At 41.7% G+C, this 18,526-nt stretch overlaps 1 protein-coding gene across 2 annotated transcripts in view; it reads right to left on the bottom strand.

The window, feature by feature from the left end:
* The window catches only part of LOC124033863 (myosin light chain kinase 3-like), a 33,494-nt gene extending 15,606 nt beyond the window's left edge, over positions 1-17,888 (bottom strand). Inside the window, exon 1 of one of the 2 annotated variants that reach the window (XM_046346235.1) lies at positions 17,526-17,888. In XM_046346235.1, coding sequence (XP_046202191.1) covers positions 17,526-17,603 — 78 coding nt within the window. In that variant the 5' untranslated portion in view covers positions 17,604-17,888. Of the gene's footprint in view, positions 1-4,605; positions 5,397-17,525 lie in introns of those variants that run through there. The other variant, XM_046346234.1, reaches the window with a different exon arrangement.
* Positions 17,889-18,526: the final 638 nt, after the last annotated feature.

Raw genomic sequence — 18,526 nt, 5'->3', positions numbered from 1 at the left:
CGTTAGCTTTTTTACATGGCACATATTGCACTTTTACTTTCTTCTCCAACACTTTGTTTTTGCATTTTTTTTAACCAAATTGAACATGTTTCATTATTTATTTGAGGCTAAATTGATTTTATTTTTGTATTATGTTAAGTTAAAATAAAAGTGTTCATTCAGTATTGTTGTAATTGTCATTATTACAAATTTTAAAATGAATCGGCCGATTAATCGGCAGCGGCTTTTTTTTTTGGTCCTCCAGAAATCGGTATCGGCGTTGAAAAATCATAATCGGTCGACCTCTAGTCTCCACCCCAAAAATATCTACATTTCAATCTATTAGTCAACTGTATTTTATAAAGCCCTTTATACATCAGCAGTCACAACATTTTTTTGTTTTTTTTGTTTTTTTTACAGCTACCGAGCCTCAAACCCTTAAGAGCAAGCAATGCTGAGGCAGAAGCACAGTGCTTAGTAGCCCTTGATCCTGACTCTCAGTTCCATTACATTACACATAAGAGTCATTGGACGAAGGGGTCTTCTGTAGGGGGGAATTTTTTTTCGATCAGCAACCTTATCTTTCATATAATAATTTTCAAAAAACAGAAGTCAAATTTGTACACAACTTTAATAGCGTTAGGGTTCCAACTTATCCATATTATGTTACAGGGCTTGTTTTTACGGAAAACAGACGGGAGAGTGGACTACCTGTGCTAATTAGCTATCTGCATCTTCAAACAGCTGTGTGTAACCAGAAGACAGATGCCACAAATGTGTTGTCACTGAAAAATAACGTTGGCTGCAACGGTGTTAAAACAGTGAGTGTGTGTATGTTGAAGTGATGTGACAGTAGAGGAGTTATATATCTAGAACTTTACCAAAGTAGACACTTGATTAACATTTAGATGGAGTACTGTATTTGTCTGTTTTGGCTTCCACAGCCAATTCACCCTTTAAACAGAACGTGTAAAGTCCTTGGACTAAGGACTCCAAGGAGTCCAATGTTGGGCTGTAAGAGTACTTGTGTGGCCATTAAGGCCATATTGTTTTACAAGGCGTATATTGGTGCTATGTCTGAGTGTTTAACACCTTTTCTGTCTTCGGAGTTGGTCATTTTGGGGGATTTGAATCTGGATTGGCTATCCCTGGCCTCGGATCAATTTAAGAACATATAGTGCATTGGTTTTAAACTCACTCAATTGACCTCAAAACCCACATGGCTAAATGTGAAAAACCCTGTTAACTTGATTGATTTAATTCTTACTGAACCGCATAAATGTTTGTCGAGCGGGTTATTTACATATGATATCAGTGGTCATTGTCCCATAGTATGTATTAGAGATACGAAACAGCAAAATACTAATTCTCCATTAACTAAGAACATCACTTTTTTTTATGTTTCTCCTCAATGGTTTTTCTTGACATGTTCTACTCTGATTTAGCCACTGTGTCCTGTATTCCTAACCCTGAGTTGGCTCTAGAATATGTATTCCTCTGGCAGATAAACACGCCCCTATTGAACAGTTCAAAGATAGCTCAGAAGAAAACCAAGAGTTAGATCTATCTAAGCTCATTCAGGTGAGAAATCAGGCCTGGGTCAAAGCAAGTTAAGTGGATTGGCAATCTTTCAGACAATTAAGAAACAGATACTATCTCGATTAAGAAAGCTAAGTCAACCTACTTCCTAAGCGGTGACCCTGCTGATGATCCTTCTACATTTTGGAAAACAGTAAATGCACTGAAGCATACAAATTCCTCTTCATCCCTGCCCAAACAAGGTCTGTCTGACTCTGGCACCATATCTGAGAAGAATGGGATAAGTGATGCTTTCTAGTTTTATTTGAGAGAATTGGTGGTTTAACTGACCCTGGTCGGTCAATCAACTGCGCTTCCCTTTGCCAGCCTCTAGCTGACTGGACAGTTAACCCGTCAAATTCTAGTGCATCTCTGTTTTCATTTGAACAATTTACTATCTGTGATGTGCTACCAGCCTTGTTTAAGTTTGATGTAAAACAAATCCACTGAGGCTGATATGCTTGATCCATTTTTGCTGCAGCTCTCTGCCCTCCTGAATAATTAACCCATATTTTTTACCTGCCTATTATATCTGGTACTATCCCCAAGGTTTAAAAGGCGGCCCATGTACTCCCCCTTCACAAAGGTGGAGACGCTTGTGACCTACATAATTAAAATCGCCCTATTTCTAGACTTTCTTGTCTAGCTAAACAATTAGAATCCTTAATTCTCAGCTAAGATCTTTCTTATCTTTGAAATGCATTATAAATGTACATCAGTCAGTGCTATAACCTGGTCTAAAAACTATCTCTGCTGCAACCCTAGCTATAAATGTGGTTAACTGTATGGTTAAAAGGCAACATTGTGCTGCCCTCTTCATTGACCTGTCAACGGCGTTTGATACTGTTGATCACTCACTGCTAATTCAAAGGCTTTCCTCAATTGGCCTAGACCAGGCTGCATGTAACTGGTTAACAAATTACTTGACAGATAGAACTCAATGTGTATCTACTGATGGTGTTAAATCAGGTTTCCTGGATATTACAAAAAGGTGTCCCACAGGGTTCTGGGCACTATATTGTTTACATTAACAATATTGATTTGTCTGTAAAAAAAATTGCAACCTACACTTGTATGGTGATGATACTGTTGTGTATGCTTCTCTACCAACTGAGCCACACAGGAGGATGGATGTTTTCTTGAGTGATGATTTAAGCATATGCACTTTTGATAGTGTCCATACTGATCGTGTTCCTGCTTACAAATATCTGGGCATCTGGATAGAGGAAAAGTTGTCTTTTAAAAAACTGTGATGAGTTAGTTAAGAAGCTGAGAATAAAAAATGACTTCTTCTATAGAAATAGGTCCTGGCTCTCGTTAAATATATATATATATATAAAATATAAATAAAATAGTAGAAAGCAGATTATTCAGTCGACGTTGCTATCGGTCCTCGACTATGGCAACATCACCTATATGAACGCAGCTGCCACTTCATTAAAGCCTCTAGATGCAGTTTATCATTACAGGCAACAGTTTTAGTACTCATCACTGCATTCTCTAACCAGAAAGTTGGTTGCCTCTTTGATGTCACGTAGGTTGATACATTGCTATGTTTTCATATATAAAGCCCTTTTACAAAAACTCCCACTGCAGCTAACATCATTACTAAACTTTAGACATACGAGTTACCACATCCGGTCTCCGGGATGGCTAACTCTGGAAATTCCTTTGGTCTCTACCGACTTAGGTAAATCAGCTTCTTGTGGAACAATCTTCTAAATGTACTTTGTAAGTCGCTCTGGATAAGAGCGTCTGCTAAATGACTTAAATGTAAATGTAATGTAAATGTACATTTAATATTAAAATGTACTTTATATTTCCTATTTTGGTGCCTCTAGGCCAATTCAGAAAGCTGATTGAGGGCTTATTTATTGATGAATGTGTTTGTTTTTTATGACCATGTTTTTCCTTTCTGCTTGCATTTTGAAGTGTGTATTTTCTGTCATTTCGGTAGTGCTCATCTGTAAAAGTCTCAGTGGGACTCCCCTGATCAAATAAAAAGGTTGAAATAAATAAATGAATAAATAAGAGATCGTATTGAAAGACTATTCTAATTCCTAATTATATGTTCAAACGAATAGATGACCAGCATTTGGTTCCATCTGCCTTCTAATGGTTTGTTAGTAGGCTACTGTATGTGGTAGCAAACATTAGTATTTCATGTCAAGATTATCAAGACGCCAGTGATGAGAACCTAATTTTGATATGAATCAGAAAATAGATTCTTCATACATTATATGTAATCCAGATTCTTTACCCTAAATTGTCATGAGCTGGGGGGGGGGAGGGGCATACAGTCAGTGGGAAAAAAAATCCCTCGCACTTCAGTTTCACTTTGAACTTAATGCTAGCCAACAGCCTGATTTTGACAGTAACATTACTGAAACAGCTCACATTGTTTCCCAACAGCTGAACAAACATTCTAGAGACAGTTGGTGACACAGGTCGCCTGGTTAAGTGACATTGCACAATGCTACTATAGTAGCAACACTTTGCACTGGGAATTTCAACTGACATTTTGCTGGAAAAAAAACGTTCAACTTCAATTTACACTTCCTCGTTATGTTAGGTCATGCCCTATGAAAATAGCAAAGACCACTTATTGAGAGTTAACATTTAACAAAAGATGCTGTTACAGTAGTCAAATCACGACTATATTGAAATCCTTTCCCACAAGCCCAAAGCATGAATTAGTCATTTTCAAAAGAGAAATTGTTCCCTTTATTTTACACCACATCATTTGGTGAATTAAACAGGATGAACATTGCATATCCAATGCTGCAAATGAACTAATTTGAACTCATGTTCCCATTTGAATGAGAAAGTATTTAAAAAGTGTGAGAACTACACATAATGACAGTGCACTAAGTACATAATGCACTGCATACTTTTCAAAGGTTAAATTAAGTGGGTAATGGCTCACAAAAATAACTGATTATAAAATGTTTAAACCATAACTCAAACATTGTCAAGCACCTAAGGACATCACATTTAGTTCTGAAATGGCAAAGATGTGCCAGCCCGCTTTAGCATGAGCTCACTGACCTCCTCCTCCTCTTGGATGTACAGCAGGCCCTGTTTCCTCCAGGGTACGATGCCTTTCAAGATGAACTCCACTATCTTAGAGCTTCGGAAAACTTGCCCCACGTATCCCCAGAGCTTGTCCACGGCCGAAACCGAGCTCTCTATTCCTTCAATTTTCTCCCGTTGCCATTTACCCTCCTGCTGCAGGTTCTTCAGCAGTGCCACGGTCTCCCCACACATTACCCTGACCTCCGAGAACAAGGCTGGGTCCCCTCCACCTCCACGAGAGCCCCTGTCCCCTGCCTGGGGGTCCCTGTCTTTTCTGAGCTGGGCCAGGTCCTTCTCCAGCATCCCCATGCCCTGACACACCATATCCAGCCTCCTGAGGACCTCTGTCTGGCTACAGGCTATCTGCTCCACCTTCACCTCAAGCTGATTCAGCTTGACCTCCATGCCTCCCAGACTGTTTAGCAGGCTGTTAGTTGGCTTTTTCATTGCTCCAGAAGGGGCCCCAGCATTGTCCAATTTACCCCCCTCGTACATCTTGGCAATGCAGGAGGCCAATGTCTCTGGTTTACTCATAGTTCCAAGAAATTCCACACAGAAGGGAACAAGTGTCAAGCGAGACAAAGGAAGCTGTGCTAATCCACCTTGCTCCAAGCTGAATTGGATCTATTTTAGTTCAAGCTCCCGAGGTGGTGTTGTTCCGCTCCCATACAGGCAGTCTGCCGGACCCTGTTGTCTGTATGTGCCAGAGACATGACACTACTTAAATAAACACCAACTCTTCGCTATCTTATCTTTCCACTTGTCCCCCCCCTCCCTCTCTACCTACCTCTCTGTCCCAACCTTTTTATATAGTAACCCCCCACTGCCAAAATTCCAATGGTCGCTTGACGTCACCAAAACATTTAAATTCAACCTCAGAAGATGCTGTTGACTGGTGGGCATGCAAGGAATGACCTTTTGAATATGGCCTTTCGCCAGTATTAAGAGAGAGATGTTGTGAACTTTGGAAAGGTTGTTGTTTTAAAATGTTGACCCATTGTCATGTTGCTTCCCCATTGGTATGTACAGGTTGTTTGTTTGTTTGCTGGTTGGTATATGTTTTAGTTTGTTTACTGGTGCTGATAGAGTGAAGTGAACCATTGGTGGATCTAAAGGTTCTGGTCCGCCCAGCACAGCTGCTCTGATTGGGTGACTGTCCCCCATCATCGCTCAAAGGAAAGTGACTTGACATTGGCTGACACTTCCCTTTAAAAATAAACCTCTGTAGACAGAGGAATGATGAAGTGCAAGCAGGAATCTAAGCAGTCGCCCTCTCCCTCTGGTCCATGGTAAGGGAGACTGGGGTTGGTTGCCTCATGGGTTGGTTGTCACAGTGCATCTCACTCTGAATCTAGAGGGTGCTGCGTAATAAAAAAAAAATCTAAATGTATTAATTATTTGTCTAAAATAACATGTGTAAACATAGCAAGATTCAATAACAGACAAACTGAACAAGGTCAACAGACATGTGACTAACATAAATGGAATAATGTGTCCCTGAACAAAGGGGGGGGGTCAAAATCCAAAGTAACAGTAACAGTCAGTATATGGTGTGGCCACCAGCTGAATTAAGTACTGCAGTGCATCTCCTCCTCATGGACTGCACCAGATGTGCCTGTTCTTGCTGTGAGATGTTACCCCACTCTTCCAACAAGGCACCTGCAAGTTCCAGGACATGCCTGGGGGGGTCCAAGAGGTCCCAGACGTGCTCAATGGGATTGAGATCCGGGCTCTTCGCTGGCCATGGCAGAACACTGACATTCCTGTCTTGGAGGAAATCACGCACAGAACGAGCCGTGTGGCTGGTGGAATTGTCATGCTGGAGGGTCATGTCAGGATGTGCCTGCAGGAAGGGTACCACGAGGGAGGGGCATGTCTGCAATGACAACAAGCTCAGTCCGATGATGCTGTGAGACACCGCCCCAGACTATGATGGATCCTCCACCTCCAAATCGATCCTGCTCCAGAGTACAGGTCTCGGTGTAATGCTCATTCCTTCGACGATAAACACGAATCCGACCATCACCCCTAGTGAGACAAAACTGCGACTTGTCAGTGAAGAGCACTTTTTGCCAGGTCTGTCTGGTCCAACGACGGTGGGTTTGTGCCCACAGGTGACGTTGTTGCCGGTTTTCTCTAACGAGGAGGTGTAGCAAGGATCTGACCAAAAAGCAGCGTCTTAATTTTGATACATGTTTAATAAAGAAAGAACACGAACAATACAAAACAAGAAACGTAACGCGAAAACCTAAGCAGCCTAATCTGGTGCAAACTAACACAGAGACGGGAACAATCACCCACGAAACACTCAAAGAATATGGCTGCCTAAATATGGTTCCCAATCAGAGACAACGATAAACACCTGCCTCTGATTGAGAACCACTTCAGGCAACCATACACTTTTCTAGAAAACCCCACTATACCACAATCCCAATACCGACAAAACAAACAAGACTAAACACACCACATAATAAACCCATGTCACACCCTGGCCTGACCAAAATAATAAAGAAAACACAAAATACTTAGACCAGGGCGTGACAGTGACACAATATATCCCAAGCTATTTTGTGCTGTTGCTATAAAAACCTAATTTCCCAGTAAACACAAACACCTTTGGCCAACATATCAAAATGTGTTGGGAATATGTAGTGTGGAGAGCGTTTGCAGATTGGGAAGACGTCACCGAGACATCAGAATAAAATGTTGATGCCTGGCCAACGTATAAACGATGTAGAACTCTAGAATGTAGAATGTGAGACGTCTTGCCAATTAGCAAAATGTCTGAACTGCTTCTTCCCAATGCATCATGAATATCTGTTGGGCAGAGGAGTGGGAGTGTTGGCTCTTTTTTCCCCTCCCCAATTTAATGGTACACAATTGGTAGTTACAGTCTTGTCCCATCGCTATAACTCCCGTACGGATTCAGGAGAGGCGAAGTTCGAGAGCCGTGCGTCCTCCGAAACACGATCCAACCAAGCCATACAGCTTCTTGACACAATGCCCACTTAACCCGGAAGCCAGCTGCACCAGTGTGTCGGAGGAAACACTGTACACCTGGCAATTGTGTCAGCGTGCATTGTACCCAGCCCGCCACAGGAGTCGTAAGAGCACGATGGGACAATTGTGTGCCGCCCCATGGGTCTCCCGGTTGCCTGGACTTGAACCAGGATCTCTTGTGGCACAGCCTAGTGCCTTAAACCACTGCGCCACTCGGGAGACACCAAAGACATATTTTTTATTACACACCCACACGTGTGCAAACATGCGCATACACACACAAATATACTCAAAATGTCATACGTTGTTCTTAAGGTATAAAATGTTGAATTCTGTTAGGAATATCGTTCTATAAAACAAAGCCATTTCTAAGACTGTGCTATATTGCGTAATTTCCTGTTAAAAATGAATAAGCTACTAGCAAACGTGACATCCCACCCCATACAACAACCAACCCTGCGATGGGGCTGGTTGTCACAAGTGGGCAAGGTGGGTTTGATTGCTTGTTGGAATAAGATATGAGAATAAAAATAGTCCCTATTCCACCCAAGACATTTTGTTAATGTTGAAAGGAGTCTTGTAAGATATAAGAGAGAGTAAAAACTGTGACATCCAACCCCGGTATCCCGTACTGTGTCCCCTACTGTGTCCCCTACTGTGTCCCCTACTGTGTCCGCTACTGTGTCCCCTACTGTGTCCCCTACTGTGTCCCCTACTGTGTCCCCTACTGTGTCCGCTACTGTGTCCCCTACTGTGTCCCCTACTGTGTCCCCTACTGTGTCCCCTACTGTGTCCCCTACTGTGTCCCCGACTGTGTCCTACTGTGTCCCTACTGTGTCCCCTACTGTGTCCCCTACTGTGTCCGCTACTGTGTCCCCTACTGTCCCATTGGATGGGAATGTTTTCCTGGAACATCCTGGCATTTTGTACTGCATGGGTCTTTACCCATTTTCCAGTTATTGGTAAAGTATTCAGGTATTGTAAAGAGTGTTTGTTCTTTAACCCACTATTGAAAAGACAGTTCAATGACAAATGGACCTCAATGATGAAATATCTGCTTTTCAATGATTCAACAAGCTAGACCTTACATTCGTTTAGGCTAACATACCCAGCTGTTGACAAATGAGCTCTAGAAAACAATTAAAAAGCTAAATTATCTTGGTAAATATGCGTTAAGGCCATTTCTGAGAAGACAAAAGTGTTGTCTAATAATTAAATTATCACACATTCTGGGGATATGTCTTCATCCCAGTGCTGTGAATAGTAATGCAATGATTTGATGAAATGATGGGTCCCTGTCTCCTGGTCCTGAGAGCAGAAGATAGCCCATAGAACCATCCATATGCAACTGTAACACCGCCAAATAGCGGACGGAGTCCCTTAGGCCCAGTCTAAATGGGCAGAATATAAGCTGGGTGCTTTATTTATAAAGTCCTTCCCAATGAGACTACAGGCTAGCTCTCTGCCTTGGGCCTACGCCAGGAACCATCCCACTAAAATGTAACCACATTATGCAATGGAGTGGCAATGGAAATCTCTGGTAGGATGCTGGCCCATCAAAGGAATGTGGCTCCGCTGTGGTTTTCCACAAGGGGGTTTGGCTGGGGGGGGGGGGGGGGGGGGTACGTCACAGCAGCTCTGATCAATCATAACAACTCCATTTACCACCCCATAACCCAGGGCAGGCTAGTTAGCTAGCGTCCTAGCATATCAGAAAGTAAGCGTTGGCAGTAGCATTGCTCATAAATGAATGTCTACTCCCCCAAAATGGGGCAGCCAGCTGCAATGAATAACAGGAAACAATAGATAATGAGAGGTGCGGTGACATGGGATCAGGCCAGAGATGATAATGTGACCCAATACACATGGGTCATGGAGGGTGGGCCCGTAATACCAAGACCACAACAACATTTCAAATATAGGCCGACTGTTGCCGGGAAGCAGGGCCGTGCAAAGACCTTTTGGTGGGTGTGTGTTGAAACAAAAAAAAAGGTCAACCCCGAAAAATCCGAACAATCAAGGTCATGGACTCGTTGAGCAATTATTAGGCTACTTTGGTTATTTAGTTACTGTATATAAAAACAAGAGACAGTCACATTTTAATGGCAAATTAAATGACACAAATAAATAACCCTTAGTCTGAAAAGTAATGTAATATTTCACCTATAATAACTCCGTCGTCATTTAGCACAGATCTATTACATTTATTGCTTTGCTTAACCCTTTACACTAGTGAAAACTGGTCTATATGGATAGGGGACACATTTTAATGTTTAACAAAATAACTAGAAAAAGCATGTGCATGACCATGGTAGCAATTGAAAGAGTACACTTAGGATCTTATGGGGAAGTTATCAGACCAAATGTGAGGACACAATAGATCACCTGACACAAGACTGAATCCAAACAACAAATGCTCAAAAGTTGCCCAATTCACATGAGGGATTTCGAACGACAGTCACGTTTCAAATCAAATCAAATCAAATTGTATTTGTCACATACACATGGTTAGCAGATGTTAATGCGAGTGTAGCGAAATGCTTGTGCTTCTAGTTCCGACAATGCAGTAATAACCAACAAGTAATCTAACTAACAATTCTAAAACTACTGTCTTATACACAGTGTAAGGGGATAAAGAATATGTACATAAGGATATATGTATGTACATAAGTTTAGAACGACTGTCAGTCAAAACCCATATAGCGTTGTGAAGCGGAGACCCTGAGCTCTGACGTCATGTATAGAATGTTACTGTACAGCCACTGCGTTACAATGTAGGGGCTTATCATTGACCAAACCTACCATTCCGACTACTTTAACAATGATCTGTGGGCAGTGGCTTCAAAACAACAACAACAACAAATCTACAATTTAAAAAAATAATAAATTGGGGTGGAAATTTTACTTCCACCCAAAAGGGCACTTTGGAGACTGGAAGGGCAAATGGGCATGTTCTCTGCAAAGGTAGAGCCCTATCTGTGCACATGCCTGCCGGGAGGGACCATTAGACATCAAACACACGGACAGTTTCCCTCATTTGCACAGCTGCTGTGGTACCACTAGAGCTACTTAACACGTTTACTTGTATTTAATGTCTGTAAAAGTATCTGTAACAATAGCAGTAAAATAAACATGGCTCCTGGCAGGCACCAATAAAATCACAGAGTGGGAGAACATCAGACAGAGGAAATAAAGGAAACCCAACTAACTGGAGGGTTAACCTGGGTTATTTTCCCTCTGAAATGGAAACGTGACACCAAAGCTACCTCCCTGACACAACAACATTGCAGACCTGTGAGGTCACTGGAGAGGGTATTCTGGGTTTCGTCCAGTCCTCTCCATCTAACCCTGTACCATTACAGCCCATTGTCTACCAAAAGAGAAAACATGAAAACTGTCTGACTGAACGCCTCTGCATAGTTTCCATTCCCCCGTTTACATGGGCAGTTCCATGTTACGTGACCAAATTTTGTGAGGTGGGGTGAAGAAGAATTGCGGGTGGAGGTCAGTGGGAGGTTTGCCTTGAACCCACAAAAAAAAAAAAACATTGATCTTTCCCAATTTTAAACTGAATGGAACATTCTGGGGTGCATGTTCGGCTGATAGCATTGTGTGCATGGGAAATTCTCTGGATTTGTATCTGACTGGTATACTGATTTATTAAAACAAGTCCATCATTTTCATGAAGTGTTTGATGCATCTAAGTGTGCGTGGCAAGGTTTGAGCCTAGTGGGTCTAGTTAGAGCTCTTGGCAGACCAGAGGAGTCAGTATTTTGATCTGTTTGGAGAGCTACTGATGGAAAGTCTTTTGCTGTACCTAATGCTCCTCTTTCTCTACGACCCCTGACATTAATATGATACATGTAATGTCAATCACAAGTTTAAAATACCATTGTGGTTCTGTGGGAGTAATACCACACAGCACATCAAATCAAAGTGTATTTGTCACGTGCGCCAAATACAACAGGTGTGGACCTTACAGTGAAATGCTTACTTACAGGCTCTAACCAATAGTGCAAAAAAAGGTATTATGTGAACAATAGGTAAGTAAAGAAATCAAAATAACAGTAAAAAGATAGTGAAAAATAACAGTAGTGAGGCTATATACAGTAGCGAGGCTACATACAGGCTCTGATTAGTCGAGCTGATTGAGGTAGTATGTACATTTGAAGTCGGACGTTTACATACACTTAGGTTGGATTCATTAAAACTAGTGTAGTTTTGGCAAGTCGGTCAGGACATCTACTTTGTGCATGACACAAGTAATTTTTCCAACAATTGTTTACAGACAGATTATTTCACTTATAATTCACTGTATCACAATTCCAGTGGGTCAGAATTTTACATACACTAAATTGACTGTGCCTTTAATCAGCTTTATTCCAGAAAATGATGTCATGGCTTTAAAAGCTTCTGATAGGCTAATTGACATCATTTGAGTCGATTGGAGGTGTGCATGTGATTGTATTTCAAGGACTACCAACACCATGGGACCACACAGCCGTCATACTGCTCAGGAGGGAGATGCGTTCTGTCTCCTAGAGATGAATGTACTTTGGTGCGAAAAGTGAAAATCAATCCCAGAACAACACCAAAGGACCGAGTGAAGATGCTCAAGGAAACAGGTACAAAAGTATTTATATCCACTGTAAAACGAGTCCTATATCGACATAACCTGAAAGGCCGCTCAGCAAGGAAGAAGCCACAGCTCCAAAACCGCCATAAAAAACCCAGACTATGGTTTGCAACTGCACATGGGGACAAATATTGTACTTTTTGGAGAAATGTCCTCTGGTCTGATGAAACAAAAATAGAACTGTTTGGCCATAATGACCATCATTATGTTTGGAGGAAAGGGGGAGGTTTGAAAGCTGAACACCAACCCAACTGTGAAGCACGAGGGTGGCAGCATCGTGAGGTGGGGGTGCTTTGCTGCAGCCGGGACTTGTGCACTTCACTAAATAGATGGCGTCATGAGGAGGGACAATTATGTGGATATATTGAAGCAACATTACAAGACATCAGTCAGGAAGTGAAAGCTTGTTTGCAAATGGGTCTTCCAAATGGACAATGTCCCCAAGCATACTTCCTAAGTTGTGGCACAAAGTCAAGGTACTGGAGCGGCCATCACAAAGCCCTGATCTCAATCCTATAGAACATTTTGTGGGCAGAACTGAAAAAGCGTGTGCGAGCAAGGAGGCCTACAAACCTGACTCCGTTACACCAGCTCTGTCAGGAGGAACGGGCCAAAATTCACCCAACTTATTGTGGGAAGGCTGCATGACACATTTTACCCAAATTAAACAACTTAAAGGCAATGCTACCAAATACTAATTAAGTGTGTAAACTTCTGACCCACTGAGAACATGATGAAAGAAATAAAAGCTGAAATAAATCATTATCTCTACTCTTATTCTGACATGTCACATTCTTAAAATAAAGTGGTGATCCTAACTGGCCTAAGACAGGGAATTTTTACTAGGATTTAATGTCAGGAATTGTGAAACTGAGTTTAAATGTATTTGGCTAAGGTGTATGTAAACTTCAGACTTCAACTGTACATGTAGATATGGTTAAAGTGACTATACATATGATGAACAGAGTAGCAGTAGAGTAAAATCTTAGAGAAATTTTGTAATATTTACCGTATGTAAAATACATCTCAACAAAAGTAATGTTGAAATAGGCCTAGTAATGGTTGTAGACTTCCCAAAGTTCCCATTGTTTGTTTGTATGCTCATAGTGGTGGTCGTCTCATAAACAAACTTGAACATTGTGAAAATTCTGTGCAATTTCCAGCGAGTGTTTACTGTGAACACCGAGGCTGTACCCAGTTAAAGTTAACAGTGACCAAGCATTTGATCATAATGTAGGCCTATCAGAGTGGCCTACCATCAAAAACAATGACGAAAATGCATCCCATACATTTTAACATGGAAATAGCTGTTCTCTCACACAGTCTGCAGTAGCAGCAAATGTGCAGTGTTCAATGTAGGCCTACAGACCTTTGAAAAAACAAGCAGGTCTTAATATGATACATGTCAATCACAAGTTCAAAATACCACTGTAGTTCTGTGGGAGTAATACCACAGCATATCCTAGTGAAAGGTTGATGTAATATTTACTTTACTGGGCCGGACGGTGCCTGCATTTATGGTCAGTCTCAGCAGAGAGAGAGAGCAGCAGACTGATGATCCGCCTCTCAACATCCCCTCCGCTCTCTCTTTCCTCCACTGACACTGACCAAAAAGGGACACACTTCCGGTTGATGGCAAAACTCGAGTAGCACCGCATTATTTCTGGCTCATGTTGTTACTTCTATTAACAGAAAAAGTGTAAAATTCCTATTAAAAGACCGAAGCAGCTAATAATAACAACAACGCATGCCTATCGATACACTTTCCTACTCATTGATTACTGCTGTAATGCTTGTTGTAACGTAAACTCACGTAAACTCGTACATCGCCTTGGTCTGTACAATTGCCCTTATTTTAGCACCCCAAAAATGTAATACTTCCAGATCAACTGTAATGTCAATACCATTGTAAAGCACCATTTCTCCCCTTTCAAACAGAATCAATTACATGACCTAAACGCTGCCCGTTTCTGCATAATTCAAGCAGGCAATGAGCCCCGTCGGGTCTTTTTAAAAATGGCGGATGGGGAAGTGAAACTAATGCGTGATAGTGAGAAGGAGGGATGTTGTGTGGGAAAATTCCTTTTTTCACTCGATCTGTCCAACTTATCACCTTATCGCCTCTAAAATGTAAATAAAACACTATAAAGAGTTTATATAATGTGTCATTACATACCTATTTGAAGGTTTGTGTCGATTTTGAATGGGGTTTTTAGGGCGGTGCTAAAGTGATCTTAAAACAGAGACTTTGAGAATGATGATCGCATGCAATGATGACGAAAAAAATGACTAAGTATCCCCCCAATACCCCCGTCACTGTCCATTTCTTGTTTTTAGAGGATGATAGAAGTGCTACACCTGGTGGAGAGAGATTGTAAAACAGAAATAGTTGCTTAATGTGTGCTGTACGTTAGGACATGACACGTCAAGATGTAACTGGAGGGTCAGATTGTTCAACTTTTCTCCAATACTATAGAGCCATTACCATGTCGATCAACGCTTGAATAGAAACCTAGTTCGCACCCCCGATTTTGACGTCAACACAGTCGCTACAGTCCCATTAGTTTTCTTTGTAGCCTCGTTTGAATGTTGCGGTTGTACGGAATGGGGTGAGTTTACGTTAGTGCTAAATGGAAATAGGAAGAAAGCCATTTCATGGTTTACAAAGTGTTGACAGTGCTGAGTAAGAATTTAAACATGAACTCACTTATTTAAAAAAATGGCAACGGTTCGCATACCCGGGTGCAGGGCAGCTGAATCGGTTGCACCTACAATTAACAGCCCGAGATTAATACAGAAAAAAATAGGAACACAAGGATTTATTTTAAAAAAAAATTAAAATGTAAACTTTATTTAACTAGGCAAGTCAGTGAAGAAAAAAATCTTATTTACAATGACGGCCAAACCCAGACGACGCTGCCCTATGGGACTCCCAATCACGGCCGGATGTGATGCAGCCTGGATTAGAACCAGGGACTGCAGTGCCCTTTATCAACTAGAAATGATTTGGAGATCGGACAGGTTGGTGACCACTCCTCTTGAAAATTGACTGAAGTTCAATCTCGAGTGGTGCTTCTCTTCATTGGCTGATATGTTTTCTGCGTGGAATTCCGGGGGAGCTGCGTGGCAGTCTCAGGGCTACTGCGGGAATGTTGCTAAAATAATCACTCAAGTACAGCTTCCCGGAGGATAATAGGGATTTGTGTATGTTCTTAAACCAGCTACCAGAGTTAAAGCTATGGATAACAAACAGATAGCATGCTAATACACCAGTGGTGGTTTGTACCTTTTAATAAGATGATGGAGGACAATCTTTTTTTTTATGAGCATGGCCTTATTTTTATTACAGCATATTGAATGACTGTCATGAATGTTCCATTCACCTAGCTCACTGTAACATCGATAGGCTTAGGATAGTGCATACTACTCAAATTTCCCTATACCAATCATGAGGTTGCTACAACCTAGCCTATGAATTAACATTTACATTGTAGGTGCACAGGTTGAGAGAAATTTGAGTAATCAAGGTGACAGACATTGACACATTCAATACCGCCTTGCACACTCTTTCCTGCATCTAGCTAATCTAGGTGTAATCATTAGTCCAACAGTTGAAAACAAGAGTTTCTAATAGACAAATTCAGGTATTTTTATCCCTGTTTTGATCCGTTTGCTTCCGTTTAAGAAATGTTTTCCAACAGAATTGGCAGAATGAATAAACCCCATGATCCCACACAGCCTACATCGTTGTCACCATATTAAAGTCATAGTCAACATACTGTAGCTACTAAAACTAACACATTATTAAATCCACTACAATCATGCAGTGCAGTGTTCAGGAAGCAGTTTAGCAGCTACACCGGCGGGCCCCATGGCAATAAATGTATAACACCAAAATCTTACCTTGACTTGAGAGTTCCAGTTTTGGATAGGCATAGCCAACTGTTCAACTATTGTCTTTCTCTCTCTTTGAGTCAACGACTCACCACATTGTATGCACTGAAGTGATAGCTAGCTGTAGCTTACGTGTTCACCACAAGATTCATTCTCTGATCTTTGATTGGGCAGACAACATGTCAGTTCATGCTGCAAGAGCTCTTATAGGTTGGAGGACGTCCTCCGGAAGTTGTCATAATTACTGTGTAAGTCTATGGAAGGGGGTGAGAACCTCAAGCCTCCTAGGTTTTGTATTGAAGTCAATGTACCCAGAGGAGGACGGAAACTAGCTGTCCACCGGCTACACCATGGTGCTACCCTACAGAGTGCTTTTGAGGCTACTGTAGACCTTCATTGCAAAACAGTTTATTTTAATTATTTGGTGACATGAATATATTTAGTTTAGTCTTATCTAAAAAGGGCAACTTTTTTAATGTTTCACTATTTTTATTTTATGAAATTCACTTAGGAGGATGGTCCTCCCCTTCCTCCTTAGAGGAACACACACACACACACACACACACACACACACACACACACACACACACACACACACACACACACACACACACACACACACACACACACACACACACACACACACACACAAAAACTGTCTTTTGATATGGATAGACAAATACAGACCTTCAAAAATACAACTTTTTTTTCTGCAAGAAGTCATGTTTTCGGCAAGCTTGTTGAACAAATGATCTAACCCTGAGGGCTATGCTTCATATATTATTTAATAACATAAAACAAGTTTTACTTCATAAGAAAATCTTAATTCAAGGACGTAAATGGTAATTGAGAAAAACAACGCCGTAATAACTCACTCTTCTCCCAAATGTTATTTTCCACCTGACCACCTCCAAATAACATTCCCCATGCTCCCATGCTGTGTTAAGGGCAATGATAAAAAAAACTAATGGAGTTAGATATGGTACAGTGAATGTGACTTGGTCTCACTTCACTGACCAAGCACTAATGTGATTTTGAGCACACAGTGCTGTTTGTTTGTTTGTTTCTGTTCAATGATGTTGATGCACCGTTTTCTTTGAGTGTATGATGATTTGTGATTCAATATTATGTAACCCTTATGAATATTAGAATGACACAAAAATATTCTAGAGTCTAGAAAGGAATTCATTTAGTTTTGCCTAGCATCTTTTTTTAGATGCCAATTATTAAATTAGGCAGCCTTGTGTGACCAATGGTCTGTCTTGAATCGAACTTCATCCATGAACCTGATTAAATACAATTACAAAATGAAAACTAGCTTGTAAAACCTCAACCCAAAAGCAATGAGTGCCAAGTCTCTTACCGTGAACTTTTGAATGTAGTCAGATACGCTGAAACCTCCAGTGCGTAGAAGGAGAGTTCTATAGACGGAGGTTCCCATCACTTTCTCTCTGCCCAAGGTTAGGACCTACGGTTCTCCATACCAGGGTCTCTGTGCCTTATGGAGAGGGTGAATGGGGAAGCCGGGCCCTCTGGGTACTGAAACATAGTGGAAAAGAAAGATGGGTGCTGACAAAGACAACTCTATCTTATCGCCCGGTGCCTCGTCCTGTGCTGTAGCTGGGTCCCTATCCTGTCCCCTCTCGTAGTGATATCAGCACTGCTCCAGCACCACAGCCGGCCCAGAGCAAAGAGCACTTCCTGCAGGGAGATAACAGCTGCCTGAGATTAGGCAGGGTATGCACGAAATGTGAGTGTCCTGCTTTATTAATAGGGGTTCAGATTGGCCTTTTTGTTTTGGAAGGTCTCTGTGGGGGTCCTCCTCCCACCCAGTGATGATGAGAGGATGATTCCTAGTCTGAGGTGAAGAGAGCCCGTTCTCAGATCTCTCACGAATGCCCTCTCTCTGCACCCCACTGAGGTTAATACCAGTGCACTCCATCCTGTTCACCCCTCCGTGTGTGTGTGTTTTTTGAGTGCGTGCGTGTGTGTGAACCTGTTAGGGATCTGATCCCACACAACTCTGCTTTGGGGCAACAGAAGGTGCGTCACCAACACTCAAATGCAGTGGCATCGTGTTGCTGGTCTTAACCTCAAAACCACCCAAGTCTTACACTCAGGGATAAAGAGGCCCCCTCTCAGCCTGGCAGCAACAAGGTTTTAGGTGGAATGGAAAAGTCTTCACCTCCTGGCAAGCATCCCACTGCAGTTTTTTCCTCCTCAGAACACCTTGTTTAGAAGTGCAGGATATTTTTGGAATATTGTCTACAGGCTCTGGTGTCTGCAGTGGAAGTGTCAGCTCTATGATGCAGGAAGAAGTATGCACGCCAGAGGGATGATGTCCCACTGGTCCTAAGGAGATGA

The sequence above is a fragment of the Oncorhynchus gorbuscha genome, linkage group LG04, assembly GCF_021184085.1.
Source record: "Oncorhynchus gorbuscha isolate QuinsamMale2020 ecotype Even-year linkage group LG04, OgorEven_v1.0, whole genome shotgun sequence".
NCBI classification, from domain to species: domain Eukaryota; kingdom Metazoa; phylum Chordata; class Actinopteri; order Salmoniformes; family Salmonidae; genus Oncorhynchus; species Oncorhynchus gorbuscha.
This window is presented reverse-complemented; position numbering and strand designations above follow the sequence as displayed.